This window comes from Xiphophorus couchianus, chromosome 23 (assembly GCF_001444195.1).
Source record: "Xiphophorus couchianus chromosome 23, X_couchianus-1.0, whole genome shotgun sequence".
NCBI classification, from domain to species: Eukaryota; Metazoa; Chordata; class Actinopteri; order Cyprinodontiformes; family Poeciliidae; genus Xiphophorus; species Xiphophorus couchianus.
In genome coordinates this window covers 25,694,250-25,717,903 of record NC_040250.1, presented here as the reverse complement: position 1 = coordinate 25,717,903, position 23,654 = coordinate 25,694,250, and the positions used below count along the sequence as shown (strand labels likewise).

At 39.2% G+C, this 23,654-nt stretch overlaps 1 protein-coding gene across 3 annotated transcripts in view; it reads left to right on the top strand.

Annotated features, from left to right (window-relative positions):
* The first annotated feature begins 1,714 nt into the window (after nt 1–1,714).
* Nucleotides 1,715–23,654, top strand: part of gabra2b (gamma-aminobutyric acid type A receptor subunit alpha2b) — a 33,989-nt gene continuing 12,049 nt past the window's right edge. Inside the window, exons 1-7 of one of the 3 annotated variants that reach the window (XM_028009440.1) lie at nt 1,715–2,276; nt 2,737–2,830; nt 5,067–5,164; nt 13,342–13,409; nt 16,320–16,540; nt 19,036–19,118; nt 20,390–20,533. In XM_028009440.1, coding sequence (XP_027865241.1) covers nt 2,760–2,830; nt 5,067–5,164; nt 13,342–13,409; nt 16,320–16,540; nt 19,036–19,118; nt 20,390–20,533 — 685 coding nt within the window. In that variant the 5' untranslated portion in view covers nt 1,715–2,276; nt 2,737–2,759. Of the gene's footprint in view, nt 2,295–2,736; nt 2,831–5,066; nt 5,165–13,341; nt 13,410–16,319; nt 16,541–19,035; nt 19,119–20,389; nt 20,534–23,654 lie in introns of all 3 variants that reach the window. The other 2 variants (XM_028009439.1, XM_028009441.1) reach the window with 2 other exon arrangements.

Below are 23,654 nucleotides of genomic sequence, written 5' to 3'. Positions count from 1 at the left end.
AATATTTTTTGTTTTTGTCTTAGCCCTGATTTTACTACTTGTTACCTTCTACTTCTGAGTACAACTAATCTGGAATTATTATAACTCCAGATATCAATATGTCATTATCTACTGTTATAACGACTGCTAATAACCTTTTGGGAGAACCTTGCTTCAGAAATTGTGTGATAGTTTCTTACACTTGTCCAGCTGATTATAGTAAAAGAAATTACATGTCATAACATCGTTTGTTTTGTAAAAACTAAACCCTAAATTATTCATTTAAACTTTCATTATGTAAGAGTGGCAAAGTCAGAAGAATGCATGAAGGCATGCACGTGTTCCTGAATAAAGAACTTCCAAATCCTGGAAGGAGATGACATAAATCAGAAACAACAACAAAAATCAGCAAAAGACTATTTTTTAAAGATAACTGGACCTTTTGTTTTCTGGTTTTTGTTTGCTTTGTTTTTTTGTGTTTCATAGCAGAGGTGAGCCAGAGGAATACAGGGTGAGGCTGTAAACACTGCAACTATAGTAGGTGTAAAAAAAAAAAAAAAAGAGTTTTGTTTCCATCACAATTTACAGGCTGAACAACATGGTGACAAGAGGGCCAGTCATCCACTCTGTCACACACACACCCTCACACACACACACACACACACACACACACAGGTGCTAAAACACAGGAATAGTTTGAGAAAAGAAATACAACAATATATATTTGGAGCTTTAATAAAGCCGTCAATCAAATCAATACTTTCTTGGCTATGCTATTTGGGTGTTTTGGTTTTGGATGTCAGTAGCTGCGTTTCCATTTCACCATATATTTGCACAATTTGACATTTTGAAAATTAATTTGCTTAATGGAAACAATAAAAAAACCCTCATTTTTTACTAAAAAGGTTTGGCTCTAGGATGAGGTGGGTTTTTTTGCCCGTAAGATGATTATATAAACTGCAATGGAAGCACTTTGTTCGCATCACACAAGTCACAGGATGTTACCACTGCTGGAAACCACAAAGAAGAAGGCGACTGGAAGTGGTTGGAAGATGATAGTGCTGCATGTTTTTTAATGACTTATTGTGTGAACAAACGTATTCACGTGAGATTTTAATTGTGTTTCTTGTAATGGAAACACCGCTACTGCGAAATTGTGTTCTTCCGACATTAGTTTTACGCATATTTGTAACAAAAACACAGCTTTTCAGTTCATGAGCATGAGAAAAAAAATAATTTTGAAACTGGTAAAAAAAAAAAAAAACTTTTAAAAAAACCTCCTAACTACGTTTCAGTTTCAAATCTTTTTTTTTAATTGTCAGTTTGAAATAGTTTTTTTCTTTTGAACAAATTTTATGGCCCCAATTTAGCTCCATAAAAAAACCACAAGTTCTGTAGTTTTGGCTGTCAAGAATCTGAAATGTTTGTCCATTTTTTTATTTGCAAAACAGCTCAGACTCAGACAAGGTGAACAGAGAGCACAGTGCTCCCTAGCTTCTGTTCTCTTGTTTTAAAAGAGCTTACCCACAGCATGATGCTGCCACCACCATGTGGGGATAGTATCATAAAATTATAATAACTTATACATTCATATTTTAGCTGGGCCTCCATAACATTTTTACACCCCTATGAAATTTTCTGGGGGTGCCACCGTGGGCTAGTTACACGTGCAGGCCACACTTTTTAGATTTTTGTTTCCATTGAAAACCCACGCAACACAACACACTGAAGACAGTCTAATCGCGGGCAGTTCTCCTAGAGCGCTCAACCATCATGCCTCCGTGTTGTGCATCCCATGTGCGTGCGTTCAGACACGCAACATTCCTCTGCGTTGGCCTCATCGGACTGCCTTTAGGACCCAGGTTGTCTCCTTTGTAGTTGTTCGGAGGCGATGAGGGGAGACCGAGATGCGCTTCTTCTCCTATCACGATTCACATCGCGGCTGAGCGAGCCGAGCCGAGCCGAACCGAACCGAGCTGAACGGGGCAGCTTACAGGCTCCAGCACCTGCTCGTCCTCCCTTCTTTTCCTCTTAATTGCTCTCCATTAAAAGGCTGGGGATTTTTAAAAAATTACTTTATGTAATATTAATTATTAATCGAAGGCCTATATTTTCCCGGTTAATTTCGGTAGAGTATGAGACGCACAGCACCATCCGAGGAGCATTCCTCTTGTTGCCTTGGACCATGAATTACCAATGCTGCCAGCTGCGTTCCTGTGACACGAACGGAGGACAACAGCGGTGAATTCCTGTTAACTTTTCTGCGCATCATCTTTTGACGTTTCCAGCGGCAGCAGGTACTTCTTCCACTTGAGGTGAGTCTGCGCTCCCCCCGACCACCACCTTCCCTTCCTCTCTAATCATTTTTCCCCCCCATTTAGACTCGTTAAATTGAATTCTTTACATTTTCCACCGATGGAAACGCAAAGGAGCGCGGGAGAGACGCTCCAAACATCTCGTTTCCTTCCCGTTTATATGTAATGTCGCCCTAATTAGGGACGCGGTGTAATGAGTGACGCGACGTGATGTTGGATTTATGCTAACTGGCTGAGTGAGCGCGTGGGACGTGCCACTGAATACCAATTACAGTCAGATGCCGTCTCTTGCCTCTCTTTTTTTTCCCCTCCCCCACCGTTTCTGTTCATGTATTTATATATTTATGTGATGCCCGCCGAAGAGGGATTCCCCCACAAATACTAGGGCTTCGTCTTTACATTGTTGTGGGTCTCATTAACCCGGAGCTCCCGCTCTTCCCAGCGGCTGTCGGCCGAAAAGCAGCGATGTGGAGCAAGGAGGGCACGTCTTCACCAGTCTTCTGCCTGCTGGTGCTCACGGCTCTCTGGGAAATCAGGTGAGTGGTTTTTAGCAACGGGAGACGCCTCGACACACACACACACAAACACACACACACACACACACACACACGCACACACGCACACACGAGTTTGTTTCTAATACCTTGTGGGGACCATTTTCCTGACACATGCTAGGTTGTGGGGACCCACTGCTCTTTGTGGGGACCGAAGCCTGGTCCCCACAAAGGGAAACGCTGTTTTTGGGTCAGGGGTCAGATTTAGGACTAAGGTGTGAATTGAGTTTTGGTTAGGGTTAGAGATGTAATGGTTAGGGTAAAGGTAAGGGTAAGGTTTAGGCTGTAGAAATGAATGGAAGTCAATGGAAAGTCCCCACAAAAATAGCCGCGCAAACATGCTTGTGTGTGTGCGCGCACACATGTTGTATGTGGGGAGCTCTTTGTCCAGGTGGACTCTAGTTGTCATTGGACCCCCCACCCTTACCCTCCTGTGAGCAGTTTCAGCCATGGCCTTAAACTGTAAACTAAAGGGCACGTGGGAAATTAAATAAAACGCAGCTGGGCTTTCCTACATTGCTGGCATGAGCAGTTCTCAGCTCAACCCGTCCTAATTGGGTCTTTTCATTAAAAAAAAAAAGAAATCCAGTCGAACCCATTGGTTGAGCCAAATGATCTCTTCCAAGGGTAGTAACATATCTCTTGCCCTAACCTCCCCCACGCCCCACGGTCCATACAGCTGTGTTTAACAATGTATGTATCAAAGTATATTTCTAATACAGGATTGAACAAAATACAGAGTTTTTAAAGTCAAGTTTATTTGCATAGCAACATTTCAACAACAAGGCAGATCACATTCGTGACATCTTACAGTCACTGAATATGAAACAAGCAATAAACATGGGATTTTGTCAAATGCCACCTCAAAATCATCATGCAGATGAACTTTGAATATGTTCCAGTTATGAATCAAAGGCAGCTCTAATCAGGTGGATTGTAGCCTTGATCTAAAGGGACTCTGTGTTTCAGCCGATGTTTGTTTCATGGATTATGAAGATCAACACATATAAGCTTTTCTTCCACTGCATGTCCTACTGTCCTGTTTTCAAGAGAAACGATAAACTTAGACATGATCTAGTTACATTTATTTAACGTGAATTACTGCACTGATTGTGGCAGGTTTCATATTGTACTAAATAACTACTTCTCAGTGTGAACCACTCCAACTAAAACTAGGGTGACAATATGTTGCTGCTCCTCCTTTAACCATATTTCCATCTGTTGTCAATAAGTATCGCAGCCGCTAACGGTTTATTTTGTTGTGACAGCTTCCTGAATTATTCAGCAAGCTATTCTGAGGATGTTCTCCTTAATATATTGTACCTGACCTTTGACCCAACGACCAGGCGGTTTTTGTGCATGTGACGTCACGTTGCAACATGTCTATGTTGAAGGTCTATATCGATCCTTTCTCATATGTCAATCGAGGAAAACCTATTTCGGATAAATATTGCCATTGTTTTATTGCCCAACTCAAATCCGAACGATAGAAGGTATACAAAAACGCTTCGACACTTAGAATATGAGGTTATACGGCATTCAGAACCCAGCACTGCTGTATTTTTTAATGACTATGGTGATGTGACTCTCTGTTAAAGAACAAACTAGATATTGTTTCTTACTTCATGAATAGGTTGTTGTTTTTATTTACATTGTTGTACTATTAAATGTGATTTCAAAATAGGCCTATAGAAACATAGACACATAAAAAAAGAGAAAAATACAACATAACTTTAGTTTTAAGACAAAGAAATAAACATTTCCAAGCCGTAGTGGAGGAAATAGTTCCGGCTCAGACTAAACTCGGTTTATTAAAGTTGTATAGATAGAAGGCCCAGATGTAAGCAGTTATTAATATTGCATACATTCACAGTAACCAATAACCCGAGGCTGCTCCAGCAGAGCTGTCTGTGCCGGTGATTAAGCTAAGATTTAATGTGGGACCCAATCTGAAGTCATTTACCACCAATCTCTGCCCTGATTGCATTTGCATACCCGGCTGTGTTTCTGGCTCCGAGATCACATGGCTCTTGAAGGTTGCGCCTCGAACTGGGTCAGCCACGATGGGGAAACGACGTCTATTTGTGCGTCTTGTGTTGGCGTGCGCAGGGAGTCGCTACCAGACAGCAAGGAGCTAGAAAACCCAGGAAAGACTAGAGTCTAAAAAAGTTGCGAAATGGTTGTTGTCTCACGGTCCTGTTATATGTCTGCTGCCTAGATCGGTGAACGCCGTGTCGGAGAACATCACCCTGTTCACGCTCATCCTGGACAGACTGCTGGATGGATACGACAACCGTCTCCGGCCGGGTCTCGGAGGTGAGGAAACGCAGCGTGTGTGCGCAGAGAGAGCCGGGGCGGGGCGGGCCCTGCCCTGCGACGCTACGATTGTTCTTACGCAACCGCACGCGTCTCGTTTTTCACGGCTGAGAGCACGCTCGCAGCGAGAACACTTCATTTAACGTCAGCCTTCGTAGCACCAATAACCTTGAGCAGCAGTCCCCTCAAGAATACACCGATAAACACACTCTGCGTCTGCAGCGCTCAGATTATACAACAACCCAGTCCACTTCCTGGAAAAGTGGACGCATCAAAACACACGAATGGATAAATCATTTCTTTATAGCTTTTTTTTAAAAGCAAATTTCACAGAATCAGATAAATATATGATAAAACAATCAAGTTTATTTGTATGGCACATTTCAGCAACAAGGCATTTCAAGGTGCTTTACACAGTAAAAACTTTTTAAAATGTCATAGAAACATCATACAGCCAAAATCATCTACACACATAAAATATGTTGGTCAATGTTTCATGTCTTATGGTACAAGAGCAAATCTAAACAGCTGGGCTTTTAGCCTTCATTTAAAATAACTCGGTGTTTCAGCAGGTTCACAGTTTTTTTGACGTTTCTTCCAGATAAATGTTTTTATTACACAAGTCAGTTTGTTTTTGGGTCATGATGTATGATGTGTTTAGAAATAGACAAACTCTTGTATTATATGCATTAAAAAAAACAATATTGATACTAAAGTATAATATTCCATAGATTATTTTAGGCAGGTTTGATCTTTTCCACATTTTGTCAAGCACAAATTTCACTTTATTTTATTGGGATTTTATGCAAAATGTAAATATAAATGTCATGGACACCTAACATTACCACCTCAGCATCCTGGTGTGGAGATGCTTTTCTCTAACAGAGACAGAGCAACTGACGGTCATTTTAACAGCATGTTTTAACGTAAGAGTCAAAATTTCTTTACAGAAGTATCATAGTTTTAGGCAGCCAAATCTCGGCAACGTTTAGTCGAGAAACGTCATGGTAAAAGCATTCCTCAATTGTCGTGTGAAATCATAAAGAAATGTATCAGTTTTGAGTCTCTTACATTTTTAGGAAACATCCTTTCTATTTATTCCACAGTGGGATGGAGTTAAAATTATATTTTACCATAGACAGCTGTGTTTTGGAGTAACTCCATAAATCTCATTATCTATTTTTCCCAAACGTGAATCAAATTGAATTTCCGCTTCCTCTAATAACTGTCTAGCTTTCATTTGTTGTTGAAAACATTTTAGTTTCAGTCATTCTACATTAATTTTAACTTGGATTTCATTTAGTTTAATTTGAAAACAAAAAAAGTTATTTAATAAAACTATAATTGATGATGAACAATATTAAGACTGGGTTTAGGTTCACCTTATAGCAGGACATTAATCCTAAACATCTAGTTTATATCAAAGTATATTTATGCTCTATGGCTCAGTCAAAGTACAGATCCTGATCCAGTTGAGAATCTACAGCCAAACTAATCCAAAAGACTGGGCTCTACAAACTACTCCCTCAAGCAGAATACAATTGCACGCCCCCCTTTTCAGATTTTTACTTAAACAATTAATTTTTTTCCTTTGTAGCATAAAATACCCCAAAAAGTATTGAAATCTGTGGTTATGAAAAAGTTCAAACAGACTTGTCCAAGGTAATGCTTTTAATTTTTAATTTTCTCCACTTCCAAGGCTGCGTTCACTTTGCAGCCTGAAGTGACCCAATTCCATTTTTTTTCTCTTTTTTGTCAAATCGGATTTTTTTGCCGTGGCCGTTCACACTTCTAAACAAAAGCGACCTGTTTGTGTTCTGCAGTGTGAACGGGCAAACCGCATGCGCAGTAGAGGGCGGAATAGCGTCAGCGTTCTCAGTGTTTTCCCAACCGCCACAAAAAGAAGAAGTGCTCAGTGTTTGCGGAAGTAAACGCGTGGAAATTTTGATGCCAACGGTGAAGCATATCTTGCGATTTTGAAGATCTTGTCCGACCGGAGCCAGCATATTAACAACTTAATCCTCATATAGTCCGTTGTTGTTGTTGTTGTTGTTGTTGTTTTTTTTCTTCCCACTTGAGCGTATCAGGACGCAGAATAGTGACGTTTGTCGAGTATCAGGGACGTTCAGGTCAGATGAATGCGACCTGGACTTTAGGTCAGATTTGAATCGAATACGTATCGGATACTCAAGTGGCCCGGGTCGCATTCGAAAAGAATCTGGCTTGTGCTGTTCAGACTATCGTGAAAAGATCGGACGCGGGCTGCATTACGTGAAAAAAACCAAAACAAACGTAACTGGGTCACTTCAGGCTGCAGTGTGATCGCACTGCACTGAGGATTTTTGCTATATTGTAATTTATAAAGCACAGTACACTTGGAAGTTTGAACGTCCACGTTCTGCTTGCTCGGCATCTAAAGCTGAGCTCCTCCCTCAGGATTTGGTGCATTTTGAATTTCCAGTTCCTGGGGCCATCAGTCCATCCCAGGAGCTGCCATATGGGAGAGAGCCCTCCTTTAGCTCAGCCTGTTCAGCTGGCTGCTGCCACATTAGCTGTTGAACAGGAAAAGCTGAAATGTTTGTTTTGGAGCACTGTGGTGATATCCTGTTTAATTGTACATTGTTTTGCTTTTACTATGAATAATTTCTTAAAAAAACAAAACATGCATTTAATGAATCTCACGAATCAACACTGGCAGAATCTAGGGAAATGAAAATCAACATTCCTAAATTTTTATTGTTTCTTTTCTGTTGAATTTGTATGGTGTAAATCTACAGCACAGAATAGCAAGTAGTAATAATACTAACTGAACGGCCAGCAGGAAGGTGTCATTATTAATCGATGTAGTTTATTGAGATTTGCATTTCATACCAAAAATCTACTGTTTATTCATTTTGATTTATTTATTTTATCGGATTGGATGAATGACAGCCTAAGACTATGTTGCAAAAACGTAATTTATTCATGATTTGGAGTCTACAGATACAGATGTTTACATAGAATAAAAAGATATACACTTTTTTAAAATCGCTGTCTAAAGTTCAGTCAGAAAAACCTTTCTTGTTTTAGGTCAGTTGGAATTACCCAAATTATTTTAACTTGCTAAATGCCAGAAAATGTTTTTAGAGTATTTTTTTGTAATTTTCTTAGAATTTAAAAGCTGACATCGATTTGGTAACTATCGTGGATAACTAACTAACTGAATATTTAGACACATAAACAATCTTTCTCACAGTTTGACATTAAATCAGACATTTTCCTGTTTGGAGTCAGTTAGCATTACTAATAATATTCCTAATTGCTGAAAGCCAGATTACGAGAAAAAAATTGGTAAAAAATATTTAGTCAATTTCAGAAGTTTGCATACATTTCCTTAGCATTAAACTGAATTTTAGACTTAAGTTTTAGATCAAATGTATCCTTCTGTAAGCTTCTCACAGTAAATTGTTGGAATTTCGGCCCATTCCTGGTAGAACGGGTAAAGAAATCAGGTTTGTAGGGTCACTTTGCTCACACACCTTTGAAATCAGGGCTTCCTGATGGCTACTAAAACATTCACTTCAGTCTTTCTACATAAAGGTTTTCTTTCCTCATGATGCCATTTATTTTCTGAAGTGTGCCAGTCCCTTTTAAAAACAAAATAATGTTTTTAAGCGTTCGTGTTTTCTTCTTTGCTCATCAAATGGACAAACTTTGAACTTTGGTTCTAGTCTATCAGACTGGATTTGCAGATTTCTTACCAAAAACATGCTCATCTCTGGGACAGAGTCAGAGCAGGATGATGGCCAGATATCCCCAGTGTTTATATTTTCATATAAGTATTTTAACCGATTAATCTGGGAGATTCAGGCCTCTTTAAATTGTATCTGAGGATGAACTGGATCTGGTTTCTCTGTATGATATCTTCATTGATTTCCTTTGATTTTTCCCACCCACATGAGGTATGCAGTGTGTTTGATGAAATGTTGTAAATTTATCAGAAGCCTAATAAGAGATGACGTCATTGTATAAACCCACAGCAATATAAGCAAACCTGAGATTCTGAAAAAAGTAATGAAAAAATAAGAAATCAGAAAATTATCCTGGCATTTAGCAAACAGGAAGTTTAGCCTGGTTTGATCTCAGACAGTCGAGGAGAAAAAGGTTGTGTCTTTTTACACGGGACATGTAAACATCTGGTTGCAACTGCAGCTCTGATGAAGCGATCATTTGGAATTCGACACGTCTTTCAAAAGCATGAAAACGTAAATCAGATGTTTTTCTTTTAACCCCTTACCTCATTAAACCAAATCCTGCAACACTCGGCATGTACCGCTGTACCGCACGCATCCACGTACAAAGGCGCGACACCGGGGAAGCAGCTTTTACAAACCGAGTTTAGGAAGGGAACACAGCATGACATCAGATGCAGTTTTCCACGCCGTAAACACATTAGATCTGTCTGTGGCATCTGTGGGGAAAACGTTGTTAACGCTCCACCGAACTTTGGTTTGCAACGCCTGGAAAAGAGGCCGAACGCAGCTGCATGCGCGTGCTCACTCGGTAGACGGGCTTGGAGACGGTTTTCACATTTCAAGTAACGTGAGAGAGAGAGACGGAGACTTAAAAACCGAACCCCTAGTTTTATTGCAGATCGGGAAACCTTCAGATATTTATTTAAGGCAGCAGCTTCCCCCTGGAGAGATTTTAAATTTTGTTCAGTTAAAAAATGTTTTCCATTTCCTTCAGTGAAAAATTATTTTTAGCTGGAGCTGATGGGGGTAGAAAGAGGAGAATGACTTGTTTAGTGAAAATCTGATCATTCACAAAATGGTGGGGTTTTTTTTTTCCAGTTTCCATGTCTGATACAAGTTTTTCCTTCGTGGTATTGTGTTAATCTGTATGCTCCATAGCTGAAACGAATACTTGAAAATCCCTCTAAAACACTTATATCTGTCTGTATTAATATTTCAAACACCAAATAAACCTTAATATGGATAAGTACGCCCAGCAGAAAAGGTCTTATCACTAGCACAGGAACTAACATCTTTGTTCTTGGATTGGCTGCTGTACAAACAGCAGCCAATCGTGTATCAGGTAGCTTTATGTGTGAGGTATTTTAGCTTACACAAGCTGCACTTTTTAAAAATGTATAATTTAGATAAGCTCTACAAAAAGATGTGTGAACAGCAACATTGTCCGTGAATAATTTGGAGTTTTGTTTCACAGGAAAGTCAACAAATACAGAGCCGTGATTGGATGGGCTCCACACCTGTTTGTTTCTTTGTTGATTTTATTAAAATTAATGTGTTTTTCCAAACATTTTTTTTCACCCCACACGAGTCACGTGATGAAGAACAGGATGTTACTAGATGAAGAAGACAACAGGAAGTAGTAGCAGGATGATGATTCTCGCGTGATTTTAAGTGTTTCTTATTCAATCGCAAATTGTGTTTTTTCGACATTAATGGAATATTGAAAACGTTTTGCAATGGAAACTCAGATTCAGCTAGTGACTGTTTTGGATCGTCCAATGCCATTTACATTATGGCAGTACGTCTTTCTCTTAATGGTTTATTTTTCATTGCTAATTCCTGAAAAGAAAAGAAGAAGTCAGCTCCGCATTGTACAACCTGAATACATTACATTAATGTTCACCATGTATCAAAGATTTCTCCCTGACAAGCTTTAATTATTATTAAGCCCGGCACAGTTTGTTTGTTCCCAGTTTGTTTGGCCAAAGAGTTCGTCTCTCCAAACTGATGAAATTCAGTCCAGCATTTGGTTTGTGCGAACGCTCTCCTTCCCCTGTGTCCAAACTGGCAGGAGTTGAAGCTGACATTTGGATAGTTGCACAGAGGAATGCGCAGTCCCTAACACATGCAGGTTGTGTCTTACCAATTAAACGCGGCTCAGTGGACCCATCTGCACCAAATGATTCAGACTGCATGGAAAGCACATGTCTGGGACTTTTGTTGCTGAATAAATGAACTTTAGGTATTGTCCTTATCCCCACAGATCCTGGAGTCCTCAGGCAATAAATGCACTCTTGATATTTTCAAACGGTAAACACGTTCTTCCCCTCAGGAGACAAGCTTGTTTTCGGTTATGTTCCTCTTGTGCAATGCGGTTTCACCTGAGCTGCCATTTGGTGGTGGATTTGTGTTTTTGATGACTTATTATAATTATAGGTTTGTTTTGTTTCAGGCTTTTGCTTATATTTCAGGGTTGTGATTTCTCAACGTTACAACATACCCAGAATCCTCTGCTCTAAAATCTGAACCCTTAGGCTTAATTATTGTTAATTGCTGTTGCTAATTGCATTTTATTTTTTGAACTAATAACTAAAACGCCTGTCGGGAGAGTGAATTATCTACATGTAGCAAACTCTACCGTTCAATCAAAAATTACATTAATGAGTAATTTTGTTATTTTTAATTGTTGCTTATGCAGCTGATTGGCCGTGAGCGATATGCCGAGTTGACTTTTTAAAATGTTTTTGTTATTTTGCTTGTGAAGATTGAAGCTCCAGGCTAGTAGTTGCTTCTTGTTCTGCACAATGTTGCACAGTTACCATTCACAGTGCTAGAAAACGCTTCAGAGAAGAAACTCCCAGACCACAATAACACTGCAGCTTTAATGAACTACTGTATAAAAAAGATGGCAAAATAACACCGGCTATAAAAATGGCAAAACATGGGTTTTTAATAAACCAGAGTATTTTTTTTGCTGTATTAATTAATGAGTGTCATTTCAAGGAATTTTTCAAAAAAAGTAAAGTAACGTAATTCTAATTGATCTTATGGTTTGTTTCCCCTGAGACGTAAATCTTCAGATTGACCAGTAGACCAGATGGTTAGAGCAGCAACAATTGTTTATTTTAAATAGTTAAGAGGCAAAACCAGGCTGTTTTTGCTGGAATAATTTTACTGAGTTTTGCTAATTAGTTTGAAATAAAGACTGAACAGCAGGACTGTCCCTACAGCACACTAATGGGGCATTGTTTCCACCTCCTTTAGGTCCAGAGCGGTTCCACTCCAGTCCTATAATTTCCTACTGTTGGATGAGACATAAAGCCTCACTCTGGTTTCATGCGTCAACCATTTACATCAGGTTCCACCGTCTTCAAAAGAAGAGTTAAACACACCAAGATGCTTCTTCTAATCTCTCCTTGTAGTTTTTCCAAGTTTCTCATTTTATTGATTCTTCGCGGTGCGCTCATCACAGCCTCAGGCCGTGATGAAAATCTTAACAGGGTTAAGATTTTAACTCGCCGCATGTTTCCAATTCCCTACACGGAGTCCGTCAGTCTGACCTCACCTCTCTGAGGCTGTTTGAGCTCTGCAGGTTCACATCTTAAAGCTCTGCTCTGACTGTATTTTGTAAACGTGCTTTTGAGGAAAGTTATTATTTGATATCCTTCTGATTTTAGTAGTTTTCTCACTTATTAATGTCTGGAAATAGAAGATGTAAAGAATGAATATTGATTGCCCTTATAGCTTGCAGCTACATGTAAGATTTTAGTGTGAAGATGATAATGTTAATGATCGCGATGCTCACCAATAACACCGATCCGATATTAATATCTGTATCGGTTCAGTTATTGAAACAAATTCTAGATCCATCAGATATACTCAACTCTAATTCCATGCTTTGTGAGCTTTATTATTAATTTTATTATTATTAATTTTTACATTGTATTTAGAGTGTCTAATTGCACTTTCCGAACCAACAGTTTAATATAAGTCATTTACATATATTTTGAGTTAAAACCCTTTACACCCTTTATTTACATTGAAATGGAAACATGGAACATTCAGTGTTTTTGGGAAGCCCAGTGCTTCCAAATCTACCCGAGTCATTAAAAATGATCTAGTTTTATACATTCCTAGCTTTTTCTTTTCTTTTTAGAGAAAACCAACTAAAAGTTTCTACTTTCCACATATAAACAAGTTTCTCTTTCTAAAAGTGTATTTCTGCACCTCACTTTTCCACATTGTGGGAGTCACACACAAAAGTCTTTTAGAAAATAATAATTTACCGGGTATCTCAGCCTGAGATTATCTGGTGAAAGGGGCCAGATGGGCACTTCAGTGACTGTCCGACGAACAAGCCCATCTCCTGTTTTGTATGTTAATGGTCTTTGAGGCAGGAAAGGCGCTGTAGGAGATGACACCGGGCTTTTTTCTCTGATCCAGACAGGGTAACCGAGGTGAAGACCAACATCTTCGTCACCAGCTTTGGGCCGGTCTCAGACACCGACATGGTGAGTGCAGATACTCACTGTGATGCTTCAGCTGTTGTTGGAGGAGCAGAGTGCTTCTGTTTGCTTTATTTTAGTCATGTAGGCCCTTTTTATCCATTTGCTGTTACATCACTCTGTTTTTTTTCTGTCCACACACACACACACACACACACACACAGATGATACAGAAGCCACACTACGGCACGATGTCTATTCATCTCTAAATTTTCATCTCATACATTATTGAACATCTTGTTGGTATTCAAGTCACTGCTTTCTTTATCCTGCGCCCTCCTGCTTGTTATTCTGATACACATGGCCACCTTTGCTTCAGCCCCATTTCTGTTTATCTGCTCCCACTTTCCAGGTGATTGATCAGTCGATTTAGCAATCAGAGAACCTGGATGTGTGATGAAACTTTCTTTTTTTTTTTTTTACACACCATAGATCTCCTGGTCTAAAACAAAACATCTCCTGCGTGGAATGAAATGCGTATTAAATCTGCAAACTGTGTGAAAGATTTGTTGCTGCATGGGTGAAGATCCCAGTTCTAAAAATCACCACCCACATGTGATGTACTGTGACTAATTGTCTAAGTGGAGTGCTCAGTCTGCCTAATTGCACCCCTGATGTCTATTTTTCAAAATATATTGCGCATGAACAGATGGACAGATGGGCAAACATCTGATAGGGAAACATTCAATAATTTCATTTCACTGGAGGAAGATTTCACTGCGCAGCTCAACTAAAGCCCTAATGTATAAAAATTCATCTCTAGGTGGGTTTTAATTATACCACAGGGGCCTTCACACTCGTTGGCATCAGAAAATCCAACACCTATTGGGCATCCCAATCAGTTGCTATATATCAAGTGTCTAGAAGCTTTGATTAGTAATTAGGGCTGAAACTTTTAGTCAGATTAATCATGATGAATTGATTATTGAAATAATCGTGAAGTACTTTTGTAATTGATTAATCGTTAACTGGAGCATACAGTCTCAAAAACGGCCATTTGCTGAAAGAACACAACACTCAGAGTTAAGATTCTACAAAAATATACACATTTTGCATTTAAGGTAAATACAACCTTTTCATTGTGAGTATGTTCTACACAGAAATGTCAGTGGTTGGGAAAAAATGAGGTGATTTGAACCTAAGATGTCACAATAAGCCATGTTGTTGACTGATGAGCACAAAGTGAGCCTAAATGTAAAAGAACTGATTGCAGTGACGAAACTGTAGCTTTTAGAAGCACCTTTCGCTGCAGTAACTCAGAGAAGTCATCTTCTGAGTCTCACAGATGGTCACATGGCAGATGGTCTCACATTTGTCACAAGAATCACTTTGCATAAAGAGGAGTTCATGTTCTGCTCAGTAACTGAAAGCAGAAGAGAAAACAAGCCCAAATCATCATCCTTCCACCACCACAGGCGACTCATTTAATACATTTCAGACATGCCGACATGCATACTGTTTCATAGATTCATATAATCCTGTCATATGAGAAATTAAATAAAAAGAGAAGTAACATGGGAACCAGATTGCTTAAAGCCAAAAAGAAGAATCTTATAGTCAAAGAGGCCTATGAGCTTTTCAGGGTAATCAGTTAAGACTTAAACATAGAGCAGAAAACTGAGCTGAAACTTTTTGATCATAGACAAGTAACTATGTTAACTTCAGTTGTTATAAAAATGCTGATTATATCAAATATGACTCAAAAGAAATTTTACTGTGTAATTTAACAAATTGGACCCCTGTCTCTTTAAAAGCTCCTGCTCTTTCTGAAACTCCACCTTCAGGAAGTCATAGCATGGGTCCTCTATTGACCCTTTTTAATGTTTTTACCAGCGTTGCTCTGAGAAGTTGCTCCTAAAATGAGCTCAGCTGACCCGCAGTTTTACCAGTTGTTTGCTAATTGTTGCTGGCTAGTCTGAAGGAGCCGAGTGGGAGAGTCGTGGAAGAGGGAGGCTCCTTTGTGAGACTGAAGCTACTGAAGCTGGGCGTTTTTGCTGGGAAAAGCGCCTATGTCCACCCGGGCGTTTTGCGCAGCTGAATGGTTGCCATGGAGATTAAAGAATTTCTCAAACATGCATGAATGAATCAAAGCGACACTCCAGGTATGTTTTCGATGAGGAAATGATATCATAACATGATGTGAAGCTCAAAACAGTAAATTTTACATGATACTATCATCATTTTGTGACCAACATGGAGCCAAAAGTTTTAAACCAACCATCCATCAATTCGTACCTGGAGATGTGTAAACCCGCCTGCTCATGTTCTACAGTTTCCATTAGTAAAAGATTTATTATTTTCTGCAATAGGGAACAAAAACCGGCCCCAACCCACGGGCCCTTATTCTCCTATAGCCACCCCTGCCTAAGATGACCAAAGACGTAAATGGCAGCTGCTGAGCTACATGAGGGTTCAGTTGCAGTTTCACCATCCGGAGATCTAAATATTAGAGGCTTTTCGATTGTGATGTAAAAAGGAAAAGAGATAAAAACATCTCTGTATCTCTCACTCCTACTCTTGGTTGTGAATCTCACACATACTTGCATTTCACAGTGCTGTGCTGTGCTTTCTGCCCTAAATCCACATGTGCGGTTCCTTCTGACAGCTCTGGGTTTTAGGTCAGGGGGTTTGCTCTGCCCTCACAAGTCGGGAAAACACCAACCCAGGGAATAAGACAGAGAGCGCAGGCCGCACCTTAATGGATCTTTTGTCAAGCAGGAAAAGGTTTTAAAGTGGCAGATGAAGTCAGTTGTGAAGATGCTGCTTGTAGACATCCATAAATCATGAGTGGACTTGTGCACTGTTTTCCTCCGCTATATTTAGCAGGGAAGGGTTTTTAGTTTTCACACAGGAATAGAAAGGGGAAAAAAAAACAGGAATATCGCTTTTTCACCAATTCACTTTCCCCATCCTCAGGAGTACACTATAGACGTTTTCTTCCGGCAAAGCTGGAGAGATGAGAGGTTGACGTTTCACGGGCCGATGAACATTTTGCCCTTGAACAACCTGATGGCGAGTAAGATCTGGACTCCTGACACCTTCTTTCACAACGGGAAAAAGTCTGTGGCGCACAACATGACCATGCCCAATAAACTGTTACGGATCAAAGACGACGGGACTCTGCTCTACACCATGAGGTAAAAACAATTACGCCTTCATGTTCAAACACAACGTCAAACACCACTTTTAGTCTTTTACTTGAAAGATTCCAGTGCTAAACCAGGGCTTGTTCTGGTTCTGAACTATAAAAACACAGCAAAATAAATAGTTGGGATTTCTGCACCGCATCGTCACGTTATTACATCACTAAAATTGTCTCTTTTAATAATTGTTGGGTTTTCTCTCTGTTACATTAAACCTCACTATCGCTGCGTCCCTCCAAACCATTGTTGTAATATAGCTGAACTTTAGAAACGTTTCACTGAACTAAAACCATTTGCTTGTGAAAAAATCTGTTTCCATTTCTGATCAATACTCAAGAAGTCCAAGAATTTAATCACAATATCAGATGAAATAATCTTTAAATTAGGATGATATTTAAAGAATCTTTATTATTGAATTATTGACTTATAGTGGATGTAAGTCACACGGCTATAGAAGTCACTTACATTCACTTCAAAACACACAACAGAAGAAAGAACAGATACAATGAGTTGGTTTTATCATACCCTCTATTCAACCTTCATTAATCTGCAGGTTTCAGTTACATAAATAAAAAACTTTTTAAGATCTTTGTAAGAATATTAGTTGAATTTAAAGATGTGTTAATGAAGTAATTGTTTTTCAATAACTTAAGCAAGGTAAATATAATTTCAGAAATTAGGAATAGTATTGAACATGAACAAGGTATTTTAAATTGTTTTTGTCTTAAATTAGGAGGACTGAAATCATGGTTTATACCCACTCTCTCTACAGAGAATGGGGAAATGTATCGTCTCAGAGAAAATGATATTCTGTTCCTGCAGCTTGATCTTGACGCATATTCTGGCCAGAACGTTGTCCTGGTGTGGGGAGTGAGAACCATTGTTCTAGTGATCACTACAATGACAAATGGTACATTGGAAGATAAATCTATGAAAGCATTCCTAAAGTTCAGCGCCAGTTCTTCTGGAGTATAAAATGTCTTATTCTTAAAGAACTCTGTTTTTGCTCTCTCCACCTCAGGCAAAACGACTAATTTCTCTGTTCTTGTGGTGCATGTGCAGGCCTTAATTTGTTTTGAACATTTTGACTGGTTGTTGGCCTTCACTAAATACACAGAGATCTGGTTCGTTTTTCAGGCAAAATAAAGTATTAATATCAACCCAATCTCTTAACAACTCTCAGCTCTGGCAGTACAGAGTCTCTTCCGGTTCGTATTTGTTCAAGAAAAGAAAATCAAAACTGTAACTTAGTGTATCCAGCCAATGCATAAACCAAAAAAGACCCGAGAGTGGCAGATTGGTTCCCAGCAAAGCATTAGAACAGGTTTAGATCTGGTTTGGTAGAAAATAACCAAACATTTTTGCTTGGAAAGCCAACCCTGCTTACAAACCACAAATGTCTTTTTGCTCTTTGTTCTGTGGAGGAAAAGTGAAATTATCCACTGCTAATGCCTGGTTCACACGGTAAAACTTTTGACCCATTTTTTCCCTTCCAATCATCTTAAGGACGATCCAGTTATCGTGATGATTCACGGTAATTGGAAATCTGTCTGTGTGTGGTTTGCTGTATTTACCGTGTAGCTTGACACCACACATTGTAGGACCAAACCTGTTAGAACTGGGATGTTTTTGTATTGTCATAGGTGGGGGCTCTCTCATATTTTGAAAATCAACCGACAATCTTAAAATCTAGCCATGAGAGCCAGGCATTATGGGAAAATCACACTAGTCAGGTTTATTAAAGTATCTTGCACAAGATGAGAGCAAAGACAGACAGTAAGCTCCGACCTACAAACATAGGAAATGTCTTTTATACTCAAGGACAGAAGTGCAAAACGTTTTACAAGATAGACTGTGAGAACTAGCTTCCTGACAAGAAGCTGCGAGAACTGACTGCTCTTTAACTTTCGTAGCTGCAGAAATCCTCAGAGGGGCAAAGAGAAACCTATTCCACATAGACTATAAAGACGCCCCAAAAAATAAAAACAAAAACAACATAGCATAAAGCAAAGGAGACCTTAGAAAGCAAAGTTAGACACAAGTCATAAGCCTTTAGCAATTAGAGGCAGTTCAAGTTTGAGACTAAGCTAGCTTTCTTAGCTCGCTATGTAACTAGTTGAAGCAATAAAACAATTCTTAAATAATTCTAGCTGACCTAAAACAGGACATGTTTAGTCAAACAGTGAGACACAGTGAATAAAAATATCCTGTTTTAGCTATGTATCGTCATGTGTTGTGCTATAGGCTACAAACAGCAGAGAGCAGAGAGTTTAGCCTCTCTGCAGCCTCCTGTTTACTGTGCTCTGCTGGTTAAAACACAGACAAATTATTTCCAATTCAAGGCACTGGAGATGTTTCGTGTCTTGAATGGTGCATGCAGCTTTTTTAGTTTAATTTCTTTTTTTTCATTATTTGTTTGTGTATAACCTGTGCTGTTTACTTTTCATGCATTTGCAAATTCTCGCTAACGTTCTGTGAATTGGATGCAGGTTAACAGTGCATGCCGAGTGCCCAATGCATCTGGAGGATTTCCCCATGGACTTTCACTCCTGTCCTCTAAAATTTGGCAGCTGTGAGTAACTCTCATGATGATAGAACCTGAGGCAACTGCAACTAAGATGCAATCCTTTTGTCTGCTATGCACCTCACTGGTTCCTCGGGGCAAGAGCGGCCTGAGTACCGAGTGAACCTAAAATGCACGGCTCAGCTGGCAGTGACCCTACAAATATCAACAGCAGTGCACCAGCGTTAAAAGTTTAAACATAATAGCATCGACAGGGAAAATGCTGTTATTTTCTGCTAAAATCATCCAAATATTTTTCTTTGGAGAGCTGAGGTCTTTCATTAGGTGCTATGGCTTCTTTACATTTGGATGACTGATTTTTTTTATTTATTTTAATTTTTTGCTTTAAGCTGTGAAGCTGGTTACCGGAAAAGTGGAGATTAATAATTAGCCATTATCAGACATCAGAACTCAGTAGGTCATGTCTGAAATGCCTTGAAGTCTGGAGCAAATGAAATACATGTTTAGCATTCATGTGATGACTTACAGTAAAAAGTGTTTTATCGCGTTTTCTTAACGCAGTCAAACAAGAACAGAAAATGTCAACAGGGCTTTGATTCAAAGCTTATGCTTCAAAGGGGCAGTATTATGTTTTCCAGGCACATAGCGCCATTTTATTGCTCAAGAAAGTAACTTAGTTACCTTCAGTAACATTCTGTATATATTCAATTTGACTTAAAAAAAATCTGACTCTGGAAATAACACCTTAAAATTGGGCCTTTGTCTCTTTAAGAAGCTCCGGCTCTTTCTGAACCTCCGCCTTCAGGAAGTCATCACACCTCTATTATTAACCCTTTAATAATAATGGTTTTTTACCAGCGTTTCACTGAGAAGTAGCTCCTATAATGAGCTCAGCAGACACACAGTTCCACCAGGTGTTTGCTAATTGCTGCTGGCTAGTCTGAAGGAGCTGAGTGGGGGGGAGTCGCGGGAGAGACGTAAGCTTGAAAACTGCAGCTGTGAGGAGGAGCTTCATCCTCGAAGGCGAGGCTAGATCCCACGAAGAGTTTTGCTCAGCTGAATGGTTGCCATGGTGATTAAAAGATTTCTCAGACATGCATGACAGAATCAAAGCAACACTACAGGTATGTTTTAGATGATGGATAACATTATAACATGATGTAAAGCTCAAAAAGAGTTGATTATACATCATACTGCCCCTTTAAATACACAGTAGTGGGGATGCTTCATTTGGGTCACTGAAAAAAGTAAAGTAATTGATATCTGTAACCGCCTCAGGATTATTCCCCTTTGGGTTTATCCTCCTCCTTTTTTTCCAGACGCCTACACAACCTCAGAGGTGACTTACGCTTGGACCTTAAATGCTTCCGACTCGGTGGTGGTGGAAGAGGAGAGCTCCCGCCTGAACCAGTACGACCTGCTTGGTCAAACTGTTGGACAGGAACGCATCAAATCGAGCACAGGTAAGAGCCGATGGGACTCCAGCAGACGTCTAGAAGCAAACTCATCACACCAGGGGCGTCGGGCTCATTTTCATTTTGGGCCACATCAAGATCATGAATGTCCGAAGCCGGTTGATGCAGAATGTATTGATAAAACTACCCAGTAACAAACTGTTAAAATAAGAATCAATGGCTGGTTCTGCATTTGATGAGTAATTCTTAAAGGTAAATAATATTGAACATCTTTTCACACTCATGTAATTTGGCAGAACACAGATAAAAACTGCTGTGATTTAATTGATAAAATGATAGCTAAAAACGGCAGTACAAAAACGCAAAGCAGGTTGTTCTTGTTGTTGAAAAATATTTATTAGATGTATTTTCGGTCTTTAGGTTTTAAACTGTGGTTTTTTTGGTTTGTTTTGTTTTTACGTAATTTTTCACAAATGTCAACATCACACAGAAGAAAATGTATCTGTCCTTTTTTTTTGCAAAGTTTCAGGTTTTTATTTATTTTAAGACATAAAAATCAAACATCGGGGTGCTGTGGTGGCGTAGGGGCAAAGCACGACCCACGTAGTGAGGACTTTGTCCTCGTGGCGGTGGACTAAGTCCAGGTTCGATTCGCCTCAGAATCAAACCTGAACATGCGGGCAGGTTGGACTCCCGGCCTGCTGACATTTGCCGCATGTCTTCTCCCTCTCTCATTACCCTCTTTCCTGTCTAACTACTGTCAAACAAAGGCCACGAGAGCCAACAAAATCTTTTAAAAAAATCAAACATTGGTCCTTTGAAAATGACAACAAAATTCTGTCAAAATGTTTCCAAATGGTCTCGTATCATTTATGGCTCTAAACAAGACTGACGGCAAAATTGGCTTTTTCGATTGTAAAGATTGGGGAGTACATAGGGCCACATAAAAACTTATGGCGTGCCAGATTTGGCCCCCGGGCCTTGAGTTTGACATGTGTATCCTTCAGCTTGGGAAACGCCAATAGCCAATATTTGCCAATATACACCTGCTGAGCAAGCGGGCAAACTAGCATCTTTAGTCATTATTTCTGCAGCAAACAATGTCAGGTCTGATCTAAGAGTTGCAGTGATGTCTTCAGCAGTTTAGATTTTGTGGGCTCGGCACTTTCGAATCTTTTTCTGAGTTTTGTCGCAGTGTGTGAAAACCAAACAGTTTTTCTTCTTCGAGAGGATGCTGAGCTCCTCAACCTCCTACGTGTTGCATGCTCACTTTGTTTTTATTTTTCTTTTTGCATCTGAGTTATTATTAAATATCAGGACTGCTGGTTTGGCTTGAGCAGAATGGCTTTGTTTTAACCTCATTTAATTGAACAGAGACACCTGGATTAAAGGTCAGTTCAGATATCTACATGAAAATATGCAAAAAGCTAAATACTGTTGTTTTATGGTTAACAAAGAAAAGTGCTCTTAACACGGCTGTGCCCTGCTTTACATTTCATTTAGGGTTAATTACGACTCCAATCAAGCCCAATAAAAGTTATCTCGGCTCCCAGAATGTAATTGCTTTCTATTTCCCCTCAGTTCTCGCATGCAGCCTGCTCGGTTGCATAAAATCCAAGAGACATCTGTCTGCGGCGAAAAGAAGCTCTCCCTTTGCTTCTTGGGGCCTGAATGAAACAAGAACAATACATGATTTAAGCAAATCACTTGTCAAGTTCCAGCTTTAGAAAAGACAGAAAACCAGGAAAACAAATGCTCCAGAAAATAGGCCACACCGTTAAAAAAAAAAAAAAAGAAAAAAAAACTGAAAATGACAGCTAAAAATAGAAGCAACATTTCACGCAAGCATGCTAACACAGATGACAAGAAATGGGGGCAGAGCTTGAGGTAGCATGCATCTATATGTTGCTGTGTATGTGTGGGGGAAAAAAGAAAGAGATATCACGTCGAGACAGTCTGGAAGATCAGATAAAGTGCTGCTTGTGAGCCATGAAGAAGTAAACCTGACCATAGATTTAGCTACTGTAGAGTTAGTGGGATTCTTCAGCAAAAACAAGACGAGCCTGTGATGTTTTCTGCAGCGGCCGCTCGGAAACATAACTCACTCTGAAATCACGCCCGGCCATTTTTGTCTTTGACGACGGCACACAGCTTACATTATGCAACGTCACACTGGTTCAGTTTTCAACTCATCTGTAACGATTAATAAATTTAACTCAACACAACTGGAGTCTGGGCTTCAGCTTGATATTATCTTACATTTGATTGCGTCTTACTTTTGGTGTAAATATGAGTTTGTCGTCAAACCAATGATCGCATTGCGACCAGGTGCTGAACAAAAATCCGTCACCTCTTTGCCACTGTGCTGGACAGCCGTTATGAGGCATTTAGTTTACAAACCAAATTTTATTTTTGGGAATTTCAAATGATAGAAGTGACACATAACTGCAAGAAAGAAAGAAGAACGTGGGATATAAAAAAGATTTTCAAAATCAAAATTTGAAACTCATCTATATTTAGCCCCCTGTGCATTCAATCACTTTCAGAAATCATTTAATGAGCAAATAACCCGACTGCGGCGGCAGCTAGCGATTATTTTAGTAATTGATTATTCGATCGATTAACCAGATTTTTTTTAAATTGCTGCATTCTGCAGATTTTTCATTTATTAGAAATGCATTAAAACATGGAAATAAATAATTAAATTCCTCTTCTTAATTTAGATAATAAACATTTTATTGCCTAAAATGCAATAACTTAGCATTCCTTTAGTGAACACCTGATCATTTGTTGCAAAGGTGCAGCTAAAAGAAATACTTCTAATATCAACGTGTGAGAAGCTCAGCCCCTTCTGCATCACTTCACATCAATGCAGTGTTTGGATGATTTGCTGACTATTTTTTCAATTAATTAAATGATTAATTACTGGATTAAGGCTTACTAGCATTCAATTTACAGAATTTAAACCGGGTGATGTCTGTCTGTCACCTCAGGAGTTTTGGGTAGAACATATAATTATTTTGTTTATCTTAAATGTAAAATGTATATATTTTTTTTAATCCAGTTTTGACTTAATTACTGCTCTGAATACATTGTTCTTTCATAAAATCGGCTTTCTTTGAGTCTGTATACTCCAGTGAACGATTAATCAATTGCTAAATTAGTTGAC